At 43.3% G+C, this 20,102-nt stretch overlaps 1 protein-coding gene across 1 annotated transcript in view; it reads right to left on the bottom strand.

Moving 5' to 3' along the window:
• Positions 1–3,765: 3,765 nt before the first annotated feature.
• The window catches only part of ALG12 (ALG12 alpha-1,6-mannosyltransferase), a 35,721-nt gene continuing 19,384 nt past the window's right edge, over positions 3,766–20,102 (bottom strand). Inside the window, exons 4-10 of the mRNA XM_040412169.1 lie at positions 18,767–18,961; positions 16,481–16,584; positions 10,931–11,154; positions 9,462–9,631; positions 9,262–9,337; positions 4,527–5,545; positions 3,766–4,247 (exon numbers count right to left, since the gene is read on the bottom strand). Of these exons, the coding sequence (XP_040268103.1) occupies positions 5,320–5,545; positions 9,262–9,337; positions 9,462–9,631; positions 10,931–11,154; positions 16,481–16,584; positions 18,767–18,961 (995 nt within the window). The 3' untranslated portion in view covers positions 3,766–4,247; positions 4,527–5,319. The remainder of the gene's footprint in view (positions 4,248–4,526; positions 5,546–9,261; positions 9,338–9,461; positions 9,632–10,930; positions 11,155–16,480; positions 16,585–18,766; positions 18,962–20,102) is intronic.

Below are 20,102 nucleotides of genomic sequence, written 5' to 3'. Positions count from 1 at the left end.
ATACGTCAATCTTTGGAGCTTTATCCCAGGAGGAAGAGGGTCCTTCCTCAAAGGAATATTTTCTTTTAAACCCTTTAGGAGTAAAAGCTTTCTTATCCATTTTTTTCCACTCTGTCAATGAGGGCCAACACACTCTAATGCAACAGGAAACATCTAGGTCTCTTCTCTTGAAGTCCCTCAAACACTGAATCAACCACAGATTTATTATCTTAAACATCCTCTAAGTCCAAAGTGGAATGAATTACCTTCAATAACTTGTCAGTATCTTCCCCAGGAAACAATGATTTACCCTCCATCTCATCTTCCGAGTCGTATGTTTCTATGACTTCCTATCAGCTGAATAATTCGCCTCTGACCCCCAGTCTTCTACGGTTTTCTTTTGATTACATGACTGCAAGGAAACTTTCACTTCTGACCTGATAAGTGATTCAATATTCTTCAAAATACTCTGAGATTCCTCCACCACAGTCTTCTCTATACGCTGCTGGCATAGCTTCTTGGCATATGAGGAAGATAAGGAACATCTGCACAATGAACATTCTTTATTCTCTTAGCCAAAACTTTATTTTCTTTAAAAAAATAAGATGGTCATGTTGCCATTTGATGGCGCTGCAGGTCCCAAATTGAAGTGGGTTTCTTTCACACAATGCGTAAATCTCGATTATAGGACCGTGCTGCTCCTAATTAACAGAAGATCCCTTTCAATGGATTAAGTCAACAACCTTGTTTTCAAATAGGCAAACATTGAATCCTTTTCTATGTTTGTGTACAAACCTTCTTCCCTCCAGACGCAGAGGATGTCCCCTCGTCACAGTGACAGTCCTGGGGATAAATAGATGATGAGATAGATCTCTGTACTGACTCCTGATATATTTATACATAGCAATTAGATCTCCCCTCAGTCGTCTTTTTTCTAAAGTGAATAACCCTAATTTTGATCTTTCAGGGTACTGTAGTTGCCCCATTCCAGTTATTACTTTAGTTGCCCTCCTCTGGACCCTCTCCAGCTCTGCTATGTCTGCCTTGTTTACAGGAGCCCAGAACTGTACACAGTACTCCATGCATGGTCTGACTAGCAGGAATGGCCTATGGCCTTAGTTGGCTAAATTTAGCTTTCTTGAAGTTTGATATTTTTGTTCCTCCCTGTAGAAACGATCTTTTGAATGATAATTGGAAGGTTATTACTTTATGGTTACTATTTCCCAGGTGTCCCCCAACCTGCACGTCTGCGGTTCTGTCAGGCCAGTATGGCCGTCCCTCTAGTCGGGTCCTGAACCAGTTAGGAGAGGTAATTGTCTTTGGTTATTGCCAAGAACCTGTTTCCTTTATGAGATATACAAGTTTCAGTTTCCCAGTCTATATCTGGGTAGTTGAAGTCCCTCATAATAACCACCTCATTATGATTTGCCGCCTCGTCTATCTCGTTTAGTAGTAGATTTTCTGTGGACTGGTATATTAGGTGGTTTATAGTAAACTCCTATTAGTAATTTATTGTTGTTTTTAGCTCCATGTATCTCTACCCAGAGTGACTCCACATGTTCATGTCCCTCACTTATATCTTCACGGAGAGTGGGCTTTAGACAAGACTTTACATAAAGGCAAACCCCTACCCCTCTCCGGTTTTGACGATCCTTTCTAAACAGACTCTAACCTTGTACATTAACTGCCCAGTCAGCTATCATCCAGCCATGTCTGTTATTCCCACTATGTCATAGTTCTCCTCACACATCACTAATTCCAGCTCCCCAGTCCCTCCTTCCATTCCTCCCCCCGTCCCACTACCTTGCCCCTGGTCTCTATCTGCCCTATCTTCCCCTCCTATAATGTAATTTCCCTCCCCCCCCAGTCCCTAGTTTAAACACTCCTCCAACCTTCTAGCCATCTTTCTCCCCAGCACAGCTGCCCCTTCCCCATTGAGGTGCAGCCTGTCCCTACGATAGAGCCTGTAGCCGATAGAGAAGTCGGCCCAGTTCTCAAGGAACCCAAACCCCTCCTTCCTACACCAGTTCTTGAGCCACTTGTTAATCTCCCACTGCATTTCTTGTGTGGCTCATGGTACAGGCAGTATTTTGGAAAATACTACCTTTTGAGGTCCTTGCCCTAAGATTTTGACCTAAATCCCTGAAATCATTTTTAAGGACTCTCCACCTACCTCTAACTTTGTCATTGGATCCGATATGGACCATGACCGCTGGATCTTCTCCAGCCCCTCCCAGTAATCTGTCAACCCGATACACAATGTGTCGAACTCTAGCGCCAGGAAGACAGAACACTGTTCGGCGATCACGGTCTTTGTGACAGATTTCCCTATCTGTTCCCCTAATAATGGAGTCTACCACTACCAGCACATGTCTGGCCTGCCCTGCTCTCCTGGTTCCCTGCTTACTGGAGCTGACATTCCCCCGACTGGCAGAGAAAGTGTCCGGCTGCAGCAGTGCTGTCCCTGGACTGACATCCCCTCATCTGCCAAATGCGCAAACTTGTTGGGGTGTGTCAGATCAGGGCTAGCCTCCCCGGCACTCTTCCCTCTACCCCGCTTTCTAACTGTTACCCAGCTAGCTACCTCACTTTCCTCAGCCTCCTCTCTGTCACCCTCCCCCTCATCTACCCCAAAGAGTGCTTGCTCGGTGAGAAGCAAACTCTTTTGCAAATTGTCAATGCCTCTCAGTGTTGCAACTTGCCCGTTTAGAGACTCGATTTGCGATTCCAAACGGGTAATTTGCTTACATCTTGAACAAAGATTTACACCCTCGAACGGCTGTTCCAGGACTGCATACATCATGCAAGATGTGCACTGGACTGCGTTGTCAATTGTGCAACACATACTAAATGGGGATTACAACAGTAAAAAAAGTAAAACCGTAAATATGATTCTGCTGTAGTTGAAGGACTAGCTAGAATCAAGCCAACAACACAAAAGGAAATTATATCCAACCTTAGTTTCCAACTCCTTGTCTTAAACTCCCTTTCTTTAACTCCACTTAATAAGAAGCCCACTTAGTAGAGAAAGCCTCAGGAAGAGCAGGAATGGACACATGGTTGATATGAGTGTGCTGTCCATTTTACATTTTTTGCAGACCCATAGAAACAATTGGGTCAGTGTGCAATCTGCAAGAAATGCAGATTGGACATGGATACAAAATATGGCTGTGTGCATGAGGCCTTAAATGGTTACCAACTTTTAACAAATCAATAGTACAAGGAATCGGAAGAAATTTTGCAATATACAGGTATAATCTCCTATCAGCTGTTTCCCTCTTCCCTGCTAAATGTTTTTCCCTTTGAATATCACTTGAAGCATTCCACACTGAAGGATCAGATTACATCATCCCATACAAGTCAATGGAGAGGTGAGCAAGAGCTGAGGGAGACATGACTCCAGAGACACTGCTGCAGCTACATAGGAAGTGATTTATTTATAACCATACAGGTCAGTACTTCTCTGTAATGTCCTCCATCATCTTAAAGCTGCATCTGACTAAGAGAAGGTTATGAAGTAGATTCTCCTTTACTTTGTGTGTGCAGTGCATGGCAGCTAGTCTCCACCCACTAGGTCTGAGAGAACTACATTTAGCATGCACAGGGGAAAACTGCTAAAAAAAGAATACCAGATAAGTCATATAGTTGCCAGAAATAGTGTTATTCCTCATGTACAGACACTGTACTACTGATTAATGCAAAGTTTGTTGAAAGGTAAGGTACACTTAAAATAAAAAGGCACCAAAACTGCATGTGTCATTACAACCTAAAATCAATGCATCAGACAAAAAATTTACAAATTAATTTATTTACATAAAGACAATAACTGCTCACGTGACAAAAGTTCCTTTTTAAAAGGGCCGACGCAAAGCAAGTACCCAGTGTAAACATGTCCACCTATCTAGCTGACAAACAAGAAAAAGGTACACTTGTCATTAATTGCATCTTCTATGCAGATGTTAAAATAGGATGTCAGCAGCACATAAAGGGAGGTTTATCAAGTGGTCTAAAGTAGAACTGGCTTAGTTGCCCATTGCAACCAATCACATTTCACCTTTTATAGCTCCTTTGGAAAATTGAAGGTAGAATCTGGTTGCTATGGGCAAGTAAGCCAGTTTTCCTTTACACCAGTTTTGATAAATCTCTGGTATAGTCTTATGTTACAGTCAAGAAATCTTCCCATGTAAAAGGACCTTTAGGATAAAGTCACATGCACAAGATTTGTTCATCTGAATGTGCTTGCCACCAAAACAATCCCATTCGGATGACTTAAATGAATTGTCAATAAATGTAAATAGAAGCAGCACTATGCGATCCTTCGTCGATGTATAAAAACAATGCAGCAGCCTCACCGTTGACCCTTGATCCAACAGGCCATATAGTAAATGTAGAAAAAAATGGCACCGGCAGCATCTAACATCTTCCAAACATTTCGGCTGAAACTCAGCCTTTGTCAAGCCTAATGACATCCACATGTTTTTACTTGTCTGGGGGTCGCAATAAAAGATTGGAAGATGTTAGATGCTGCCGGTGCCATTTTTTTTTACATTAAATGAATTGTTAGTCACTGAAATTTCAAAAAAAAAAATCTGCTATGTTGAATTTACCCATATACTCCCCACAGATTTTGCAGCAGAAGGGGGTTAAATATTTTTTAATTTCTGATATAGTAAATCACACCTTGAAGGGAATCATGGGCTGGATCTCACAACGGTCTGCCCTAGCTATCAGCGTGTAGATGGCAACAGTAACATGGAGTACAATTGGACTGCTTTATGCATGTGCGGTACAGGCTTCTTGAAGTCAACATTAATTTGGAGACATTTGAAAAGATTGAGAACTTTGAGATTAAAGGGATATTCTGTTTTTTTCTGTGATATTCTGGTTACATTGAGTTATCCCCCATCCTGTGGGACCCCCACCTATCACACGAACAGGGGCTTTGTATCCACTGCAGCCCCCCTGAAATGAACAGAGCGGCAGGTCGACATGTGCGTGGACACTCCATTTATTTCTATGGGGTCTATAGAGATAGCTGAGCTCTGTACCTGGCTATCTCCAGAATTTTTATAGAAATGAATGGAGCGGTCGCACGCATGCCCAACCGGCCGCTCCATTCATTTCAGAGGGACTGCAGGGGGTATGAGCCCCTGTTCTTATGATCAGTGGGGGTCCCAGTGGTAGAGCCCTCACTGATCTGATAGTTATCCTGTAGATAGGAGATAACTTAATGTAACCGGAATAACCCTTTAAATTTGAGGGAGCACAATGCCTAGTGATCAACTTGGGATCCCTTCAGAGAGTCATATCTCAAGATAATAAAAAAATACTGAAAACAAATTAAAGGAGGTGGGTCCTTTGTAAAATTATTAATTTTGTTAATAATTTCAGATAAATTGGTGGAAAAGTAGCATTGAAGCCAAGCCTGTCAAATCCAGGTATTTCTCTCAGTATTTTATGAGTGTTTCTGTAGTGATGCAACTTAGAAGCGTCAAATTCCATAATGATATGAGTATAAGAAGCCATTGCTTTTTCTTCAGGCGAAAGGTCTTCTCTTTTATCATACCTATGAAAAAACAAACAAAACTTAAATCAGTTACTGACCAGTGCCTGCAGTGGTTATAAGAGACACGCTCAAACACTGCAGACATTGGTCAGTAAAAGACACATGCACATACCCACAACAGTCATTGGTCAATAAGACATATGGTCCTAACCACTGCAGTCATTGGTCAATAAGCCAGGCGCTAATACATCCGGGCAATGACACTTTTCATAATCTAGTTTTACTTTCTTAGGCTAGTTCCACATCGCCTGCAGAGAACTGTTCCAGCATAGACACTACCGGCGGACCCCATTAACTATAACTGGCAGAGATCTGCCTGCTACCTGGCAAATATGCAGAGAATTGGCCTTACAAAAACCGCTGCACGCAGTGTTTTTTGTCTGGTCAATGCCAGGCACAGTCTGCCAGACCTGCCGGCTGGAAGCCCCAGCCACAGACGTGAAAGCAGTGACTTACTATGCAGATCAGGGTTTTTCACAATAAACATTTATTACCGAAATCAGCTGCTTTTTTATACCGGAGACAATGAATGGAGCAGCATGGCAAACGTTTAACCACCACTCAATCTCCCACGCCCTAGTTATGCAGCAACTAAGAATGTGAACTTTGCTACAGTGGGGCTCCAGGGCTCCAGATGGCGACCAAAACGGTCGCCAATGCGCCTTCAAATTTGCAGATGGCGACAAGACTTTTTAGTCTTGTCGCCATTTGCGACTGTACCGTCGCGCTCCTGCGCAGCCTAAGTTCAGTAGGACACTGCACAGTGGAGAAGGAAGGAGTCCCTCCCTCTCCACTGTGACGCGCCCGCCACTACCACCAATGGGGATATAGCAGGGAGGAGGAGGGGAGGAGCTGTCGCCACTGCGCCACCAATGAATGTAAAACATAAGTATAGGCAGCGGTATCACAGACCCGGCACTCGGCCTCAATAACAGGGCATGCGATCCGCGGCCATTAACCCCTCAGGTGCCACAGATCGCATGCCCTGTTATTGAGGCCGGGTGACGGGTCTGTTATACCGCTGCAGACAATTGTATGAAAGAGGACCTTTCGTGGGTCCAAAGAATAAGAACTTATCAGCAGGCTGCATAGAGCGGCGCCCAGGGATCTAAGTGCACTTACTATTATTCCTGGGCGCCGCTCCGTTCGTTCTCTGTGGCCCCCGGTATTTTCAGCATTCAGAGGAAGGAGGAGGAGACGCCAGTGTCTCTCCGTCTCCATAACAGCAGCGCTGTCCAATCACAGCGCAGAGCTCAGAGCCAGGGAGGTTTTTTCTCCCTGGCTCTGAGCTCTGCGCTGTGATTGGACAGCGCTGCTGTCAGGGAGAAGGAGAGACACTGGCGTCTCCTCCTTCCTCTGAATGCTGAAAATACCGGGGGCCACAGCGGACGAACGGAGCGGCGCCCAGGAATAATAGTAAGTGCACTTAGATCCAGGTTCTAGTCCCTAAGGGAAGAAATGGTTATTAAATAAAAAGTAAAAAAAAACAAAAAAAACCACCAAAATACTAAAAGTTTAAATGGCCCCCTTCCCAGTTTTACATATAAAATTTACAAACAATAAAGAATAAACATATTACATATCGCCACGTCCCCAAAAATGTGAGCTATTAAAATATGAAAAAATATTCCCGCTCGGTGAAGGCCGTAACAGAAAAAAAAACTCTAAACCACGCAATTCGCCATTTTTAGTCACCTTGTCCCCCAGAAGATCTCCCTGGATGTGAGAGGTATGTGGTGCTGTTTTTTCCTATATGTAGTGCTGGCTCACTACTGTCACCTGCGTCTCATCTTCTCAAAGTCCTTTTTTTTTTAATTATATGCATTTTAAATTTGGCGACTAAAAAATTTAATTTGGCTCCTAAATTTTTTAGTTTAGGAGCCAATGGCTCCTGGTAATTTTTTTTTGTCTGGAGCACTGGGCTCCCAGCGATCAGACATTTATAATCTATCATTTGGATACTTTTCTCCCTGAATAAAATCGACAGAGCCTTACCTGCTAGTGCCAGTCTTTTGCATGTTGCATTTTGGCCAAAATGCTAACAGATTGGGGGTCATTTATCAAAGACCAGCATTTTATGGCAGTCTTTTGATAGCCCCTGCACTTCCAGAGAATGAGCCTAATGTATGACGAGGCACACGACTCGTCATAAAATAGGCACATCCTCTGTCAGTCCGTGTGCCTAGAATTTAGTAGATTTCAATTGTTATTTACACTTGATCAGGCTAAGGGTCCATTCACACGTCCATAAGTGTTTTGCGAATCCGCAAAACACTGACACCGGCCATGTGCACATGGCCGGCACTATAATGCCTATTCTTGTCCGGTAATGCGGACAAGAATAGGACATGTTCTATTTTTTTTGCGGAGCTGCAGACCGGAAGTTCGGTGCTGTGGAACGGAAGTGCGGATGCGGACAGTGATAATCAGAACAAGTATGCTCTCTGATTTATTCGTGAAGGGAGTTGATAACATGAACAGAAGTCCATGTTAACCTTTCCCTGGGGACATGAAAAGTTACCCAAGGAGTTAGGTACACAAATCTATGTGGCAATTTGTGAAACCGTCTAAAAGTAAATCTTTCTTTGTTGCCCGTTGCAACCAGTCAGCTCTACTTTCAATTCTTATTGGGCTCTTGGAAAATGAAAGCTTTGCTTGGAAATTGTGTAAGGAGTGAGCTGCAAGTATATGCAGCTTTCATTGAGACCCTTTTCAAAGGGATGTAACATGCAACTTAGGGTCCATTCACACATGCGTATGTATCTTGCGGATTCGCAAAATACGGACACCGGCAATGTGCGTTTTGCATTTTCCGGACCGCACATCGCTGACACTCATAGAAAATGCCTTTTCTTGTACGCAATTGCGGACAAGAATAGGACATGTTCTATTTTTTTGCGGAACTGAAGTGCGGATCCGCAAATGTGAACAGCACATTCTGGCCCCATTGAAAATGAATGGGTCTGCACCTGTTCCGCAAAATTGCGGTACGGATACAGACCCATTTTGCGGACGTGTGAATGGACCCTAATTGTGACTAGCATTTCAAAGCTTAGATTGTCAGCTTTAAAACAAGACCTGGCTTGGATCTCTAGCTGTCATAGTCTGAGATCCAGCTATCAGTAGGAAGGACATACAAGATACGTCCCTGGCTACTGAATTGTCAGCCTGCAAGGATGTATGTGATAAGTCCTTGGCAGAGAACGAGTTAAGGACCAGAGGAAGTTTCAGTCTCTACTATCCACATTCCCACACTTTTTCCGTAGCTTTATGCAGTCTTGTTTTTCTGCAGTTGTGCCACTATTGCATACAGTATCACAAATAACATTTTAGGTAATTTAAATGTCCCTATTAAGAGGGATTGACAGTATAGTTACAATATGGCTACCCATTAGTAATATGTATATTTGGACATGTAGTCGTACATATATGCTCCTGGCTTACTTGAGCCCAATTATATATGTATAAATAGCATAAAAAGCCAACTTTATCCCACAACAGCACACAAACTCCTAAAGGGACAGCATTTTCTCCTATCCCATCAATACAAAATGTAAAACATTAATATATAGTGGTTCTTCTCACATCGTGAAAAGTCATTACCAAAGGAAATTTCACATGCCTAAAACTTACACAAATGTTTCCCTTTCCTGGAATCTAGACAGCAGGTAAAAAAAAGAAACACAACACAAAACAAACAACCCTTTCAAACCTACCTCCAATGTGAATGAGACTGTAAAAATCGTGAAACTCCAGTTTGAGCAGCAGCCACATCTATGTGGACAGACACATCTAAAAGATATACCGTAATATATATAGATAAATGTTTCAGTACTTGTTCTAGTTAGAAACAGTGCAGTCATACAGCAAGAAGACATTGTAAAACAAATTCCGGGGGTAGTAACAAGAAAAGTACCTGTGGATGGGTCCACCATTTTATGAAGTTCAGCCATTGCAGTACCTCCAGGATAATTGAAATGGGACACGTACAAAGACATAGCAGAGTATGCTGCGTTTCCAAAAAGATGGGCTATGACAAAAACAGTGCCTAACTTGAATATCCAGGATTTCTGATAATTCTGCAGTCTGCAAAAGGTATGGAGAAGAAATGCAGTCCACAGTGAAAGGTTCAATAACTCAGATAAAGTCTTAGGTTACTTTCACATCTGCGGTTTCCTATCCATTTTTGAGACCCGGCAGAGGATCTCAAAACCGGACGGAGGAAAACGCACCAGTTTGAATAATAAACCGACTGCATCTGTTCAGAACGGATCCAGTTGTATCATATCGGAAATAAACGTGTCAGAAAAAGACAGATACGGCACCACTGAGGGTGGGTTCACACTAGCGTTAGGGATTCCGTTATGGCTTTCCGTTATAACAGGGTTATAACGGAATCCATAGGATGGAATGCAAAACGTTTTCCTCCGTCCTAATAGAAGTCTATGGGAAAACATAACGGATCCGTCTAGGTCCCGTTATGCAAGACGGAAAACAAAGTCCTGTCGACTGGACTTTGTTTTCAGTCTTGCATAACAGGAACCAGACGGATCCCTTTTAATTCCCATAGACTTCTATTAGGACAGAGCAAAACTGAATGCCTCTTAAAGGCTTCCGTTTTGCATTCCGTCATAATGCAAGTCTATGGGCAGCAAAACAGATCCATCCTCCTGTCTTATAGATTCCGTTATGTTCCGTTATAATGGAAAGCCATAACGCTAGTGTGAACCCACCCTGACTTGGTTTTCGATGCTGGATGTTCAGTTTCCCATGCTGCATATGCATGGGAACGCAACAAAATGGAATGCATTCTGGTGAACTCCGTTCCAGTTTGTTCAGTTTTGTCCCCATTGACAATGAACAGAGACAAAACTGAAGCAATTTCCTCTGGTTTTGAGATCCTCTGCCGGATCTCAAAACTGGAAAGAAAAACGCAGATTTGAAAGTAGCCTTAGTCTACTTTCACACTGGTGTTTTGGCTTTCCGTTTGCGAGATTCGTCATGGGCTCTCACAATCGGTCCAAAACGGATCAGTTTTGCTCTAATGCATTTTGAATGGAAAAGGATCCGCCCAGAATGCATCAGTTTCGTCTCCATTCCGCTTTGGACGCAGAAACCAAAATGCTGCTTGCAGTGAGCCAAATGGATCCGTTCTGACACACAATGTAAGTCAATGGGGACGGATCTGTTTTCCCTGACACAATCTGGCACAATGGTGTTCAAGACGGATCCGTCTTGGCTATGTTAAAGATAATACAAACGGATCCGTTCTGAACAGATGCAGACGGTTGTATTATCTGAATGGATCTGCACAAAACGGGAGTGTGAAAGTAGCCTTAGTCACGTATGAGGCAATAGTATTTGGCAAGCTTCCTTTATACTTACATATATGAACATCCTTTAGAAGCCACTATGTTTAACAGAGGAAATGTGTAAATTATAAACCGAAGTTCTTTGTGAGGAAGGAAGGAGTATAAAAATATGAAAGCCACAACTGGTGCAACCAGTAGGCGCATCCTTTTATCAAAGAGGCCAAATGGCAGAAAGAATAAGCTAAAGGCCATTGCTCGCGGCACTACTGAATAAAAATACCACAGGAATGGAGAGGTCTAAGGAGACAGTTAAGGAAACGCTTGTGGCCCCAAATGAAACAATGGACAACATGGCATTCTGGTGGTGCACAGGTACAATAGATAGAAGGATCAGGAGCATAAATGAAACAATGGACAACATGGCACTCTGGTGGTGCACAGGTACGATAGATAGAAGGAACAGGAGCATAAATGAAACAATGGACAACATGGCACTCTGGTGGTGCACAGGTACGATAGATAGAAGGAACAGGAGCATAAATGAAACAATGGACAACATGGCATTCTGGTGGTGCACAAGTACGATAGATAGAAGGATCAGGAGCATAAATGAAACAATGGACAACATGGCATTCTGGTGGTGCACAGGTACAATAGATAGAAGGATCAGGAGCATAAATGAAACAATGGACAACATGGCACTCTGGTGGTGCACAGGTACGATAGATAGAAGGACCAGGAGCATAAATGAAACAATGGACAACATGGCATTCTGGTGGTGCACAGGTACAATAGATAGAAGGATCAGGAGCATAAATGAAACAATGGACAACATGGCACTCTGGTGGTGCACAGGTACGATAGATAGAAGGAACAGGAGCATAAATGAAACAATGGACAACATGGCACTCTGGTGGTGGACAGGTACAATAGATAGAAGGAACAGGAGCATAAATGAAACAATGGACAACATGGCACTCTGGTGGTGCACAGGTACGATAGATAGAAGGAACAGGAGCATAAATGAAACAATGGACAACATGGCACTCTGGTGGTGTATTACAAAAGTTATTTTAAGCACATTTAGAGTAGGATTTAATAAAGTTTAGATAAAAGCTTAGGCACACTAAAGAGAATGTCATCAGAAAAATACCTATGGTTTAAATCCCTTTTTTTTTTTTTTTTTTCAATATCTTTATTAATTTTCTTAGAACATGACAATATAAAAGGGTATCTGATCACAGAGAATGGACACAACAAGTACATTTATACAATATTACCCGTGGTGTCAAACCACACATATATGGACTCACAAATATCAAGACCGAGAACACCTCGGAGCCAGTTCTCTGTCACCCATGTCAAAACAAAACCATCCCTCCCCGCCCGCCCCCCCACTGTACCTGGCCTGGTATGGCCGCCACGAGGGGCGGCAGGCGCATCGCGCCGTCCTTCTGGGTGTCTCCCAGACAATCATAGGACAATTTTTAATTTAAAGATTATTGAAAGTTATTTTATATAAAGGTTATGTTCGGAAACTGGTAGATCACCAGTTCCAGCCCGGTGATGCATCTGTTTTGGTCATTTCTCCGCGGCTGTACCCCTGTTTCTATTATTTATTTCTCGCCACGACGTTTCATGCACTCGAAATCTGTTACTCTTGCCATTAGGCTTTGCCATTCGTATATTGTGGGTGGTCTTTCCTTCACCCAATGTCTAAGAATTATTAACTTGGCCAATAGGAGTCCCTTCAACCAACGGACCTGCTCACTTTTGGTTATTTTGTTTTTATACTCGGGGGGGGAAGAGTCCAAGCACAGCTACTTGAATAGTTAGGGGAGGGTTATTCCCTGTTAGTTCCGCCAATTCCTGAAATATACTATCCCAAAAGGTCTTGATAACTGGGCAGCCCCATAGCATATGAACGTACCCTGCAGCTATACAGGAGCATTTCAAGCAACGGAATTCTTTTCCCTTGTTACCATACATTTTGAGACTCGGAGTAACATATAACCGGTGTATTATTTTAAATTGAGTCAAACGGTGCTGTCTTGAAAGGGAGGCCTTCTTGATATTTTTATATATTTCCTGCCATTGTAGAGGGTTACATTCCTCTATATCTGCCTTCCATTTATCTACACTTTTAAATTTAGTGACCGTGCTGAGTTCCTCTATTAATCTCCTATAGATTAGTGCAACCCTAACTTTATTTCCTAATGAATTATAACAATATGATAGAAATCGCGGAGTGCCAATTGTCGAAGGTGCTTTTTTAAGCGTGTATGCAAATGCATGTTGTAATTGCAAATATCTACAGGGAGTGCAGAATTATTAGGCAAGTTGTATTTTTGAGGATTAATTTTATTATTGAACAACAACCATGTTCTCAATGAACCCAAAAAACTCATTAATATCAAAGCTGAATATTTTTGGAAGTAGTTTTTAGTTTGTTTTTAGTTTTAGCTATTTTAGGGGGATATCTGTGTGTGCAGGTGACTATTACTGTGCATAATTATTAGGCAACTTAACAAAAAACAAATATATACCCATTTCAATTATTTATTTTTACCAGTGAAACCAATATAACATCTCAACATTCACAAATATACATTTCTGACATTCAAAAACAAAACAAAAACAAATCAGTGACCAATATAGCCACCTTTCTTTGCAAGGACACTCAAAAGCCTGCCATCCATGGATTCTGTCAGTGTTTTGATCTGTTCACCATCAACATTGCGTGCAGCAGCAACCACAGCCTCCCAGACACTGTTCAGAGAGGTGTACTGTTTTCCCTCCTTGTAAATCTCACATTTGATGATGGACCACAGGTTCTCAATGGGGTTCAGATCAGGTGAACAAGGAGGCCATGTCATTAGATTTTCTTCTTTTATACCCTTTCTTGCCAGCCACGCTGTGGAGTACTTGGACGCGTGTGATGGAGCATTGTCCTGCATGAAAATCATGTTTTTCTTGAAGGATGCAGACTTCTTCCTGTACCACTGCTTGAAGAAGGTGTCTTCCAGAAACTGGCAGTAGGACTGGGAGTTGAGCTTGACTCCATCCTCAACCCGAAAAGGCCCCACAAGCTCATCTTTGATGATACCAGCCCAAACCAGTCCTCCACCTCCACCTTGCTGGCGTCTGAGTCGGACTGGAGCTCTCTGCCCTTTACCAATCCAGCCACGGGCCCATCCATCTGGCCCATCAAGACTCACTCTCATTTCATCAGTCCATAAAACCTTAGAAAAATCAGTCTTGAGATATTTCTTGGCCCAGTCTTGACGTTTCAGCTTGTGTGTCTTGTTCAGTGGTGGTCGTCTTTCAGCCTTTCTTACCTTGGCCATGTCTCTGAGTATTGCACACCTTGTGCTTTTGGGCACTCCAGTGATGTTGCAGCTCTGAAATATGGCCAAACTGGTGGCAAGTGGCATCTTGGCAGCTGCACGCTTGACTTTTCTCAGTTCATGGGCAGTTATTTTGCGCCTTGGTTTTTCCACACGCTTCTTGCGACCCTGTTGACTATTTTGAATGAAACGCTTGATTGTTCGATGATCACGCTTCAGAAGCTTTGCAATTTTAAGAGTGCTGCATCCCTCTGCAAGATATCTCACTATTTTTGACTTTTCTGAGCCTGTCAAGTCCTTCTTTTGACCCATTTTGCCAAAGGAAAGGAAGTTGCCTAATAATTCTGCACACCTAATATAGGGTGTTGATGTCATTAGACCACACCCCTTCTCATTACAGAGATGCACATCACCTAATATGCTTAATTGGTAGTAGGCTTTCGAGCCTATACAGCTTGGAGTAAGACAACATGCATAAAGAGGATGATGTGGTCAAAATACTCATTTGACTAATAATTCTGCACGCAGTGTATAGTGTTCTAATGCGGTGATTGGTGTCTGCTGGAGCATTTCCCCTATTGGTTTAATTTTCCCTTTTGTGCATATGTGTGAGAATAACGTAATGCCTCTCCGAGTCCAGTAGTCTTTTTCGTTAAGGGCCAGGAATTCCGTTAGCGAGGGGTTATCCCATAACTGGGTGAACTCCAGAGCATGGGGGGCCTGGATAAGTTCCTTAGTTTTATTCCAAACCTTCTGTAGCAATGAGCCAATGGGACAAGAGTAGTCCACACGCTCCAGGAATCCAGATTCCAATATGCTAAATATATTATGTGTGGGCTGTTGATGTTGTCCTAAAATATGGGATATTAATAGCCCATCCCCCGTGTTGATACACCACTGTAGCTGTGAGCATAGATAATAGCTTTGAAAATGAGGGAGGCCAAGACCACCATTACTTCCAGCCAGTCGCAAATATTGCAACTTAATGCGGACCCTTTTCCTGCCCCATATCAGGTCATTAATCAATCGATCAATCGATCAATCAAATTAAAAACACTGTCTTTCATCCAAGCAAGGCAAGAGCTAACCGTGTACAATATCCAGGGCAACAAAATCATTTTTGTTAAATCACATTTTTAAAGAATTGTTATTTATGAAGATTTTAAAAAATTTTTTTGCATTCTACTAATTGTAATAAAGTATATAATTCTACAATTTTCACACTGGCCACTAGGTGATTATTTCCTGCTCTGTGCAGGTAACTTTTCAGCAGCCATCTCAGAATTAGGCTACTTTCACACTAGCGTTTTGGTTTTCCGTTTCTAAGATCCGTCATGGGCTCTCAAAAGCGGTCCAAAACGGATAAGTTTTGCTCCGTTCAGTCACCATTCCACTCTGGAGGCAGACACCAAAACGCTGCCTGCAGCGTTTTTCTGTCCGCGATGTGTTGCGGAGCAAGACGGAACAGTCCTGGCACAAAATGTAAGTCAATGGGGACGGATCCGTTTTTTCCTGACACAATATGGCACAATAGAAAACGGATCCGTCTCCCATTGACTTTCAATGGAGTTCATGACGGATCTATGCGGTTGAATTATGGTAACAGAAGTGTTTTTGCAGATCCATGATGTATCCGCAAAAAACGCTAATGTGAAAGTAGCCTTACACTGACAAGTAAGACATTCCCTTTAAACCAAACTGTGGTGTATATGACTATGCCTATCTATTTATGTAGCCTGGCTCTTGACTATATACATTTTCAGCCAGAAGTGATGATCAAACCATGCAAGGAGAGATATTAATCTGATGACCAGTACCCCTTGATATTACATGCACAAGCGCACACACATGTTTTTGAGCGGGTTGCATTTCTCTTTGCTGCAGCACCAGCTATGCATGGGGGTCTACAGGCCCCTTTACACTGCACAATGTAGCAGACAATGTTGGGAAAGAAGCGTTCCTTCTCAGCAAGCTTCTGCTCGTCAGTGAAGGAGAGCGCTGCATTTACATGCAGATCTCCTCCACAGTATGGCATTAGCGATCGCTCCTCCCCACACAGAATCATGGAACAAACGATGATTTATGTGATTGCATTAACCAACAAACTAGCACCTTTATACCATCAGATAATTGCCGAGAGTAGCTACGAATGTTTGTTAGCGATTATTCGGCTGATGTTTGGCCAGTGTAGGGGACCCTTAGATGTTGATGTGGCACAGTTTATCTAAAGATAAAGAATGGGAGTGAATGGTAAAAAATACTTTTTAGAAGGATACGCCCCAGTTTGAGCTTTTATTCAAAATAGTGTTATACCACAGAACTTCTCCTTCAGGCCAAACAAGCCGTTTCCAAAAAAAGGAGTCCACCAGGACGGTCAAACCTAATATAATCAATACAGAAAACAGGCTCATAAACCCACTGGACCACAATGTGCTGATCTTACACACAAAACAAACAAATGTGGAGAAATATTTCCTCATATTAAAGCATAAAAAGCATTTTATTGTCGGTATTAAAGTGGTTGGCTGGTTTTCTATATTGATGACCTATCTTCAGGGCAGGTTATCAATATCAGATCATTGGGGGGCTGACTCCTGGCAACCCCCCCCCCAAATCAGCAGTTTGAAGTCTCCATTATTTACCTGCTCGTTGTCGACACTGCAGCTCCTCCATTCCCATTCACTTCAATGGGAAGGAGCTGTTACACTCCGTCGCCAACTTCCTACTGAACTAAATGGGAATGGAGGAGCTGCAATCGGACCTGCTCCCCGCAATGTCAACTGTTTTCTCTAGAAACTCATTAGAAGCTCATCAACTTCATTCCTACAGAGATTCAGCTAAAGTTCTTATCAGTTGTATTTAGGATCATAATCCCTGACAAGCAGAGCAGAGGATGAGGCAGCTCTTTAGCTCAGTGTTGTGAAGTAACTTGTCCTGCTGTGTGATTAGGACAGGTTTTGTGTGTACTAATAGGATAACGGCCATTTTATTTCTCCTAATAATTGCTCCCTAGACAAAACGACCCATTATAACTAATGAACGGAATTTGGAAATAATTTTCCATGTTTATAATAACGCAATAATTAGGTATTTTCTTAATTCCCGGAGATAATCCCCTTTAAAGTTCTTTTCCGAGATTTTGATACTGATGACTTACCCTCAGGATAGGTCATCGGTATCTGATCGGTGGGGGTCTGACACCCACCGATCAGCTGTTTGAGAAGGCACCGATGCTCCTGTGCACTCCATTCACTTCAATGGGGTTGAGCACGATATCAAGCACAGCCACTATACAATGTACGGTGCTGTGCTTGGTAAGCTGCAAAGAACACAAATGCCTTCTCAAACAGCTGATTGACCGGGGTCCCAGGTGTAGGACCCCCATCGATCAGATACTGATGACCTGTGTGGATCTTTTGGGTACTGCCACATGTAGCAGAAAATCCACAGCAACATTGCTACTACAATGCAAAGCTTGACGCTGCGTTAAGACCTGAGCGTACGGGATGGAGCGCTCTGTATGCGCGATTTTATGCGCGTTTACAGACGCGGCTCCGGAACAAGCAAACGCCCATTGTCGCTCGTTCCCGGAAGTCTATGTACGGGAACGCGCGACAAGACGCCCCAAAGAAGCTCCTGTACTTCTTGGGGCGTCGGGCGTTTTACAGCGCGATCGTACGCGCTGTGAAACGCTCAGGTGAGAACCATTCCCATAGGGAAACATTGGTTCTTGCCTGTTGAGCGTTTTACAGCGCGTAGGAACGCTCTGTAAAACGCTCAGGTGTGAACCCAGCCTGAAAGCTGCAGCTCAGACCTAAGTTTAAGTGGTTTTCTCCGTAGCATGTGGGTGAGATTTCTGAAATTTCATTCACTTTGCTTGTGCGTACAATACTGCCAATTTTCTGCACTAAAATCCCCTGTAGAAAATCTGTACCATTTATGCCATGTGTAGCCGTACCCATAGGGGAGGCTTAACTGTTATTATGGTATTGTGCGGTGTTAAACAGTGCTTCCATATCAGCTACTTTTATAGGAGTTCCCTAGGACTGGAAAACGAAAGATTCATTGATATGGACACTTTATATCTACGACTTGTTACACTTAAAGGGGTTCTGCACTTTCCATTAACTGATGATCTATCCTCTGGATAGATCATCAGCTTCTGATCGTCGGGGGTCCGACACCCTGGACCCACGCCGATCAGCTGTTTGAGAAGGGAGCGGCGCGGCCTTCTCACTGTTTACCGCCGGCCCACTGACATCACGACTAGTATCAACTAGCGTGGGCGGGGCTAAGCTCCATTCAAGTGAACAGAGCTTAGCCCCGCCCACGTCAGTTGATACTAGTCGTGACGTCAGTGGGCCGGCGGTAAACAGTGAGAAGGCCGCGGCGCTGCTGGAGCGCCGCTGTCTTCTTAAACAGCTGATCGGCGGGGGTCCCGGGTGTCGGACCCCCGCCGATCATATGCTGATGATCTATCCAGAGGATAGATCATCAGTTAAATGAAAGTGCAGAACCCCTTTAAGAAATTATGTACAAATACTGCTCTAAATAAGACTTACCAAGCCATATAATTCCCGCTGGCACTGCATGCAAGAGAGTTGAAAAAACGGAGACACTTCCCTTCTTCAGCGACAGCAGCAGCATCAGCCCCATCAGTATACACAACTCAGACCTGAAGACGATAATGGCCAAAGCAGAAAGCCAAATAAATGGACCATGCTTCTGCTTCATCCAGAAGGTGACAGCAAGCAGGACTAAAAGACAAGAGAGAGGAGGCAAATTAGCGGAGACGTCTCCCACACGATAAACGCAGACAATACTATCCATATGTGCATTTACCAAACGCTAGCTTGGCTTCCAGATTTTCTATATAGAGAGAGGTGTAAAGTAAGGCCCTGATCACATGCAACGTCAAGGTTGAAAACCATAGCAAATGCAAAAGTAATGGACAGATAGGGCATGCTGGGTATTTCTAATTCCACAATACAGATACATTTTTGATGATGATGCCAGTTTTAAAGGGGTTGTATCACACAAAGCATATTCTACATTTTTCAATCCAGCACCTGGATCTAAATACTTTTGTAATTTCATGTAGTTTAAAATGGCTGTATCTGTATAGCGCCACCTGCTGTTTGTCCTTTCCTTTTTTTTTTGTCTGTCTCACTGAGCTGCTTGAACGTGCTCAGTTTAAATCTTCAACCACCACCAGCCATATGTTCTGTTTTGTCTGTGGCCATTACAGGGGAAGAGCTGCAGCAGAGAGGACGCACCCCCTGAGCTATCAGGCTGAAGATAATCTAGCAGAGCAATTGGAGCAGTGATTATGGAGATCTCTGGATCCATGTCAGGTCCAGGGCTGGTTCTAGCTTTGTTAGAAAGATGTTGTCATGTACTATTTTATGTCTGATTTTCATTTTTTACATTAGTCATGGGATAACCCCTTAAAAGGGCTACACCATCAGTCTAAGGCCGAATGCACACGGCCGTGTTCCATGGCCGTGAACGCTCTGTGGTATCCTGCTGAGAGCAGAAGCTCTCAGCAGGATGCCAGGCCGGGATACCACAGAGCGTTCACGGCCATGGAACACGGCCTAAGGCTACATCCGCAAATTGCGGATCCGCAATACATGGATGGCGTCCGTGTGCGTTTCGCAACTTGCGGAACGGCACGTACAGCCATTGATATAACGGACAAGAATAGGACAGGTTATATTTTTTTTTGCGGGGCCACGTAACGGAGAAACAGATGCGGACAGCACCTCTTTTGCGGCCCTATTGAAGTGAATGGGTCCGCATCCGAGTCGCAAAAACTGTGGCTCGGACGCGGAACAAAACAACGGCCGTGTGCATGAGGCCTAATATGAAGGGCAACCTGATTTTCCCTTGACATCT

The sequence above is a fragment of the Bufo bufo genome, chromosome 1 (assembly GCF_905171765.1).
Source record: "Bufo bufo chromosome 1, aBufBuf1.1, whole genome shotgun sequence".
NCBI classification, from domain to species: Eukaryota; Metazoa; Chordata; class Amphibia; order Anura; family Bufonidae; genus Bufo; species Bufo bufo.
Note: the sequence above shows the minus strand (reverse complement) of the source record. Positions and strands in the feature narration are given on the sequence as shown.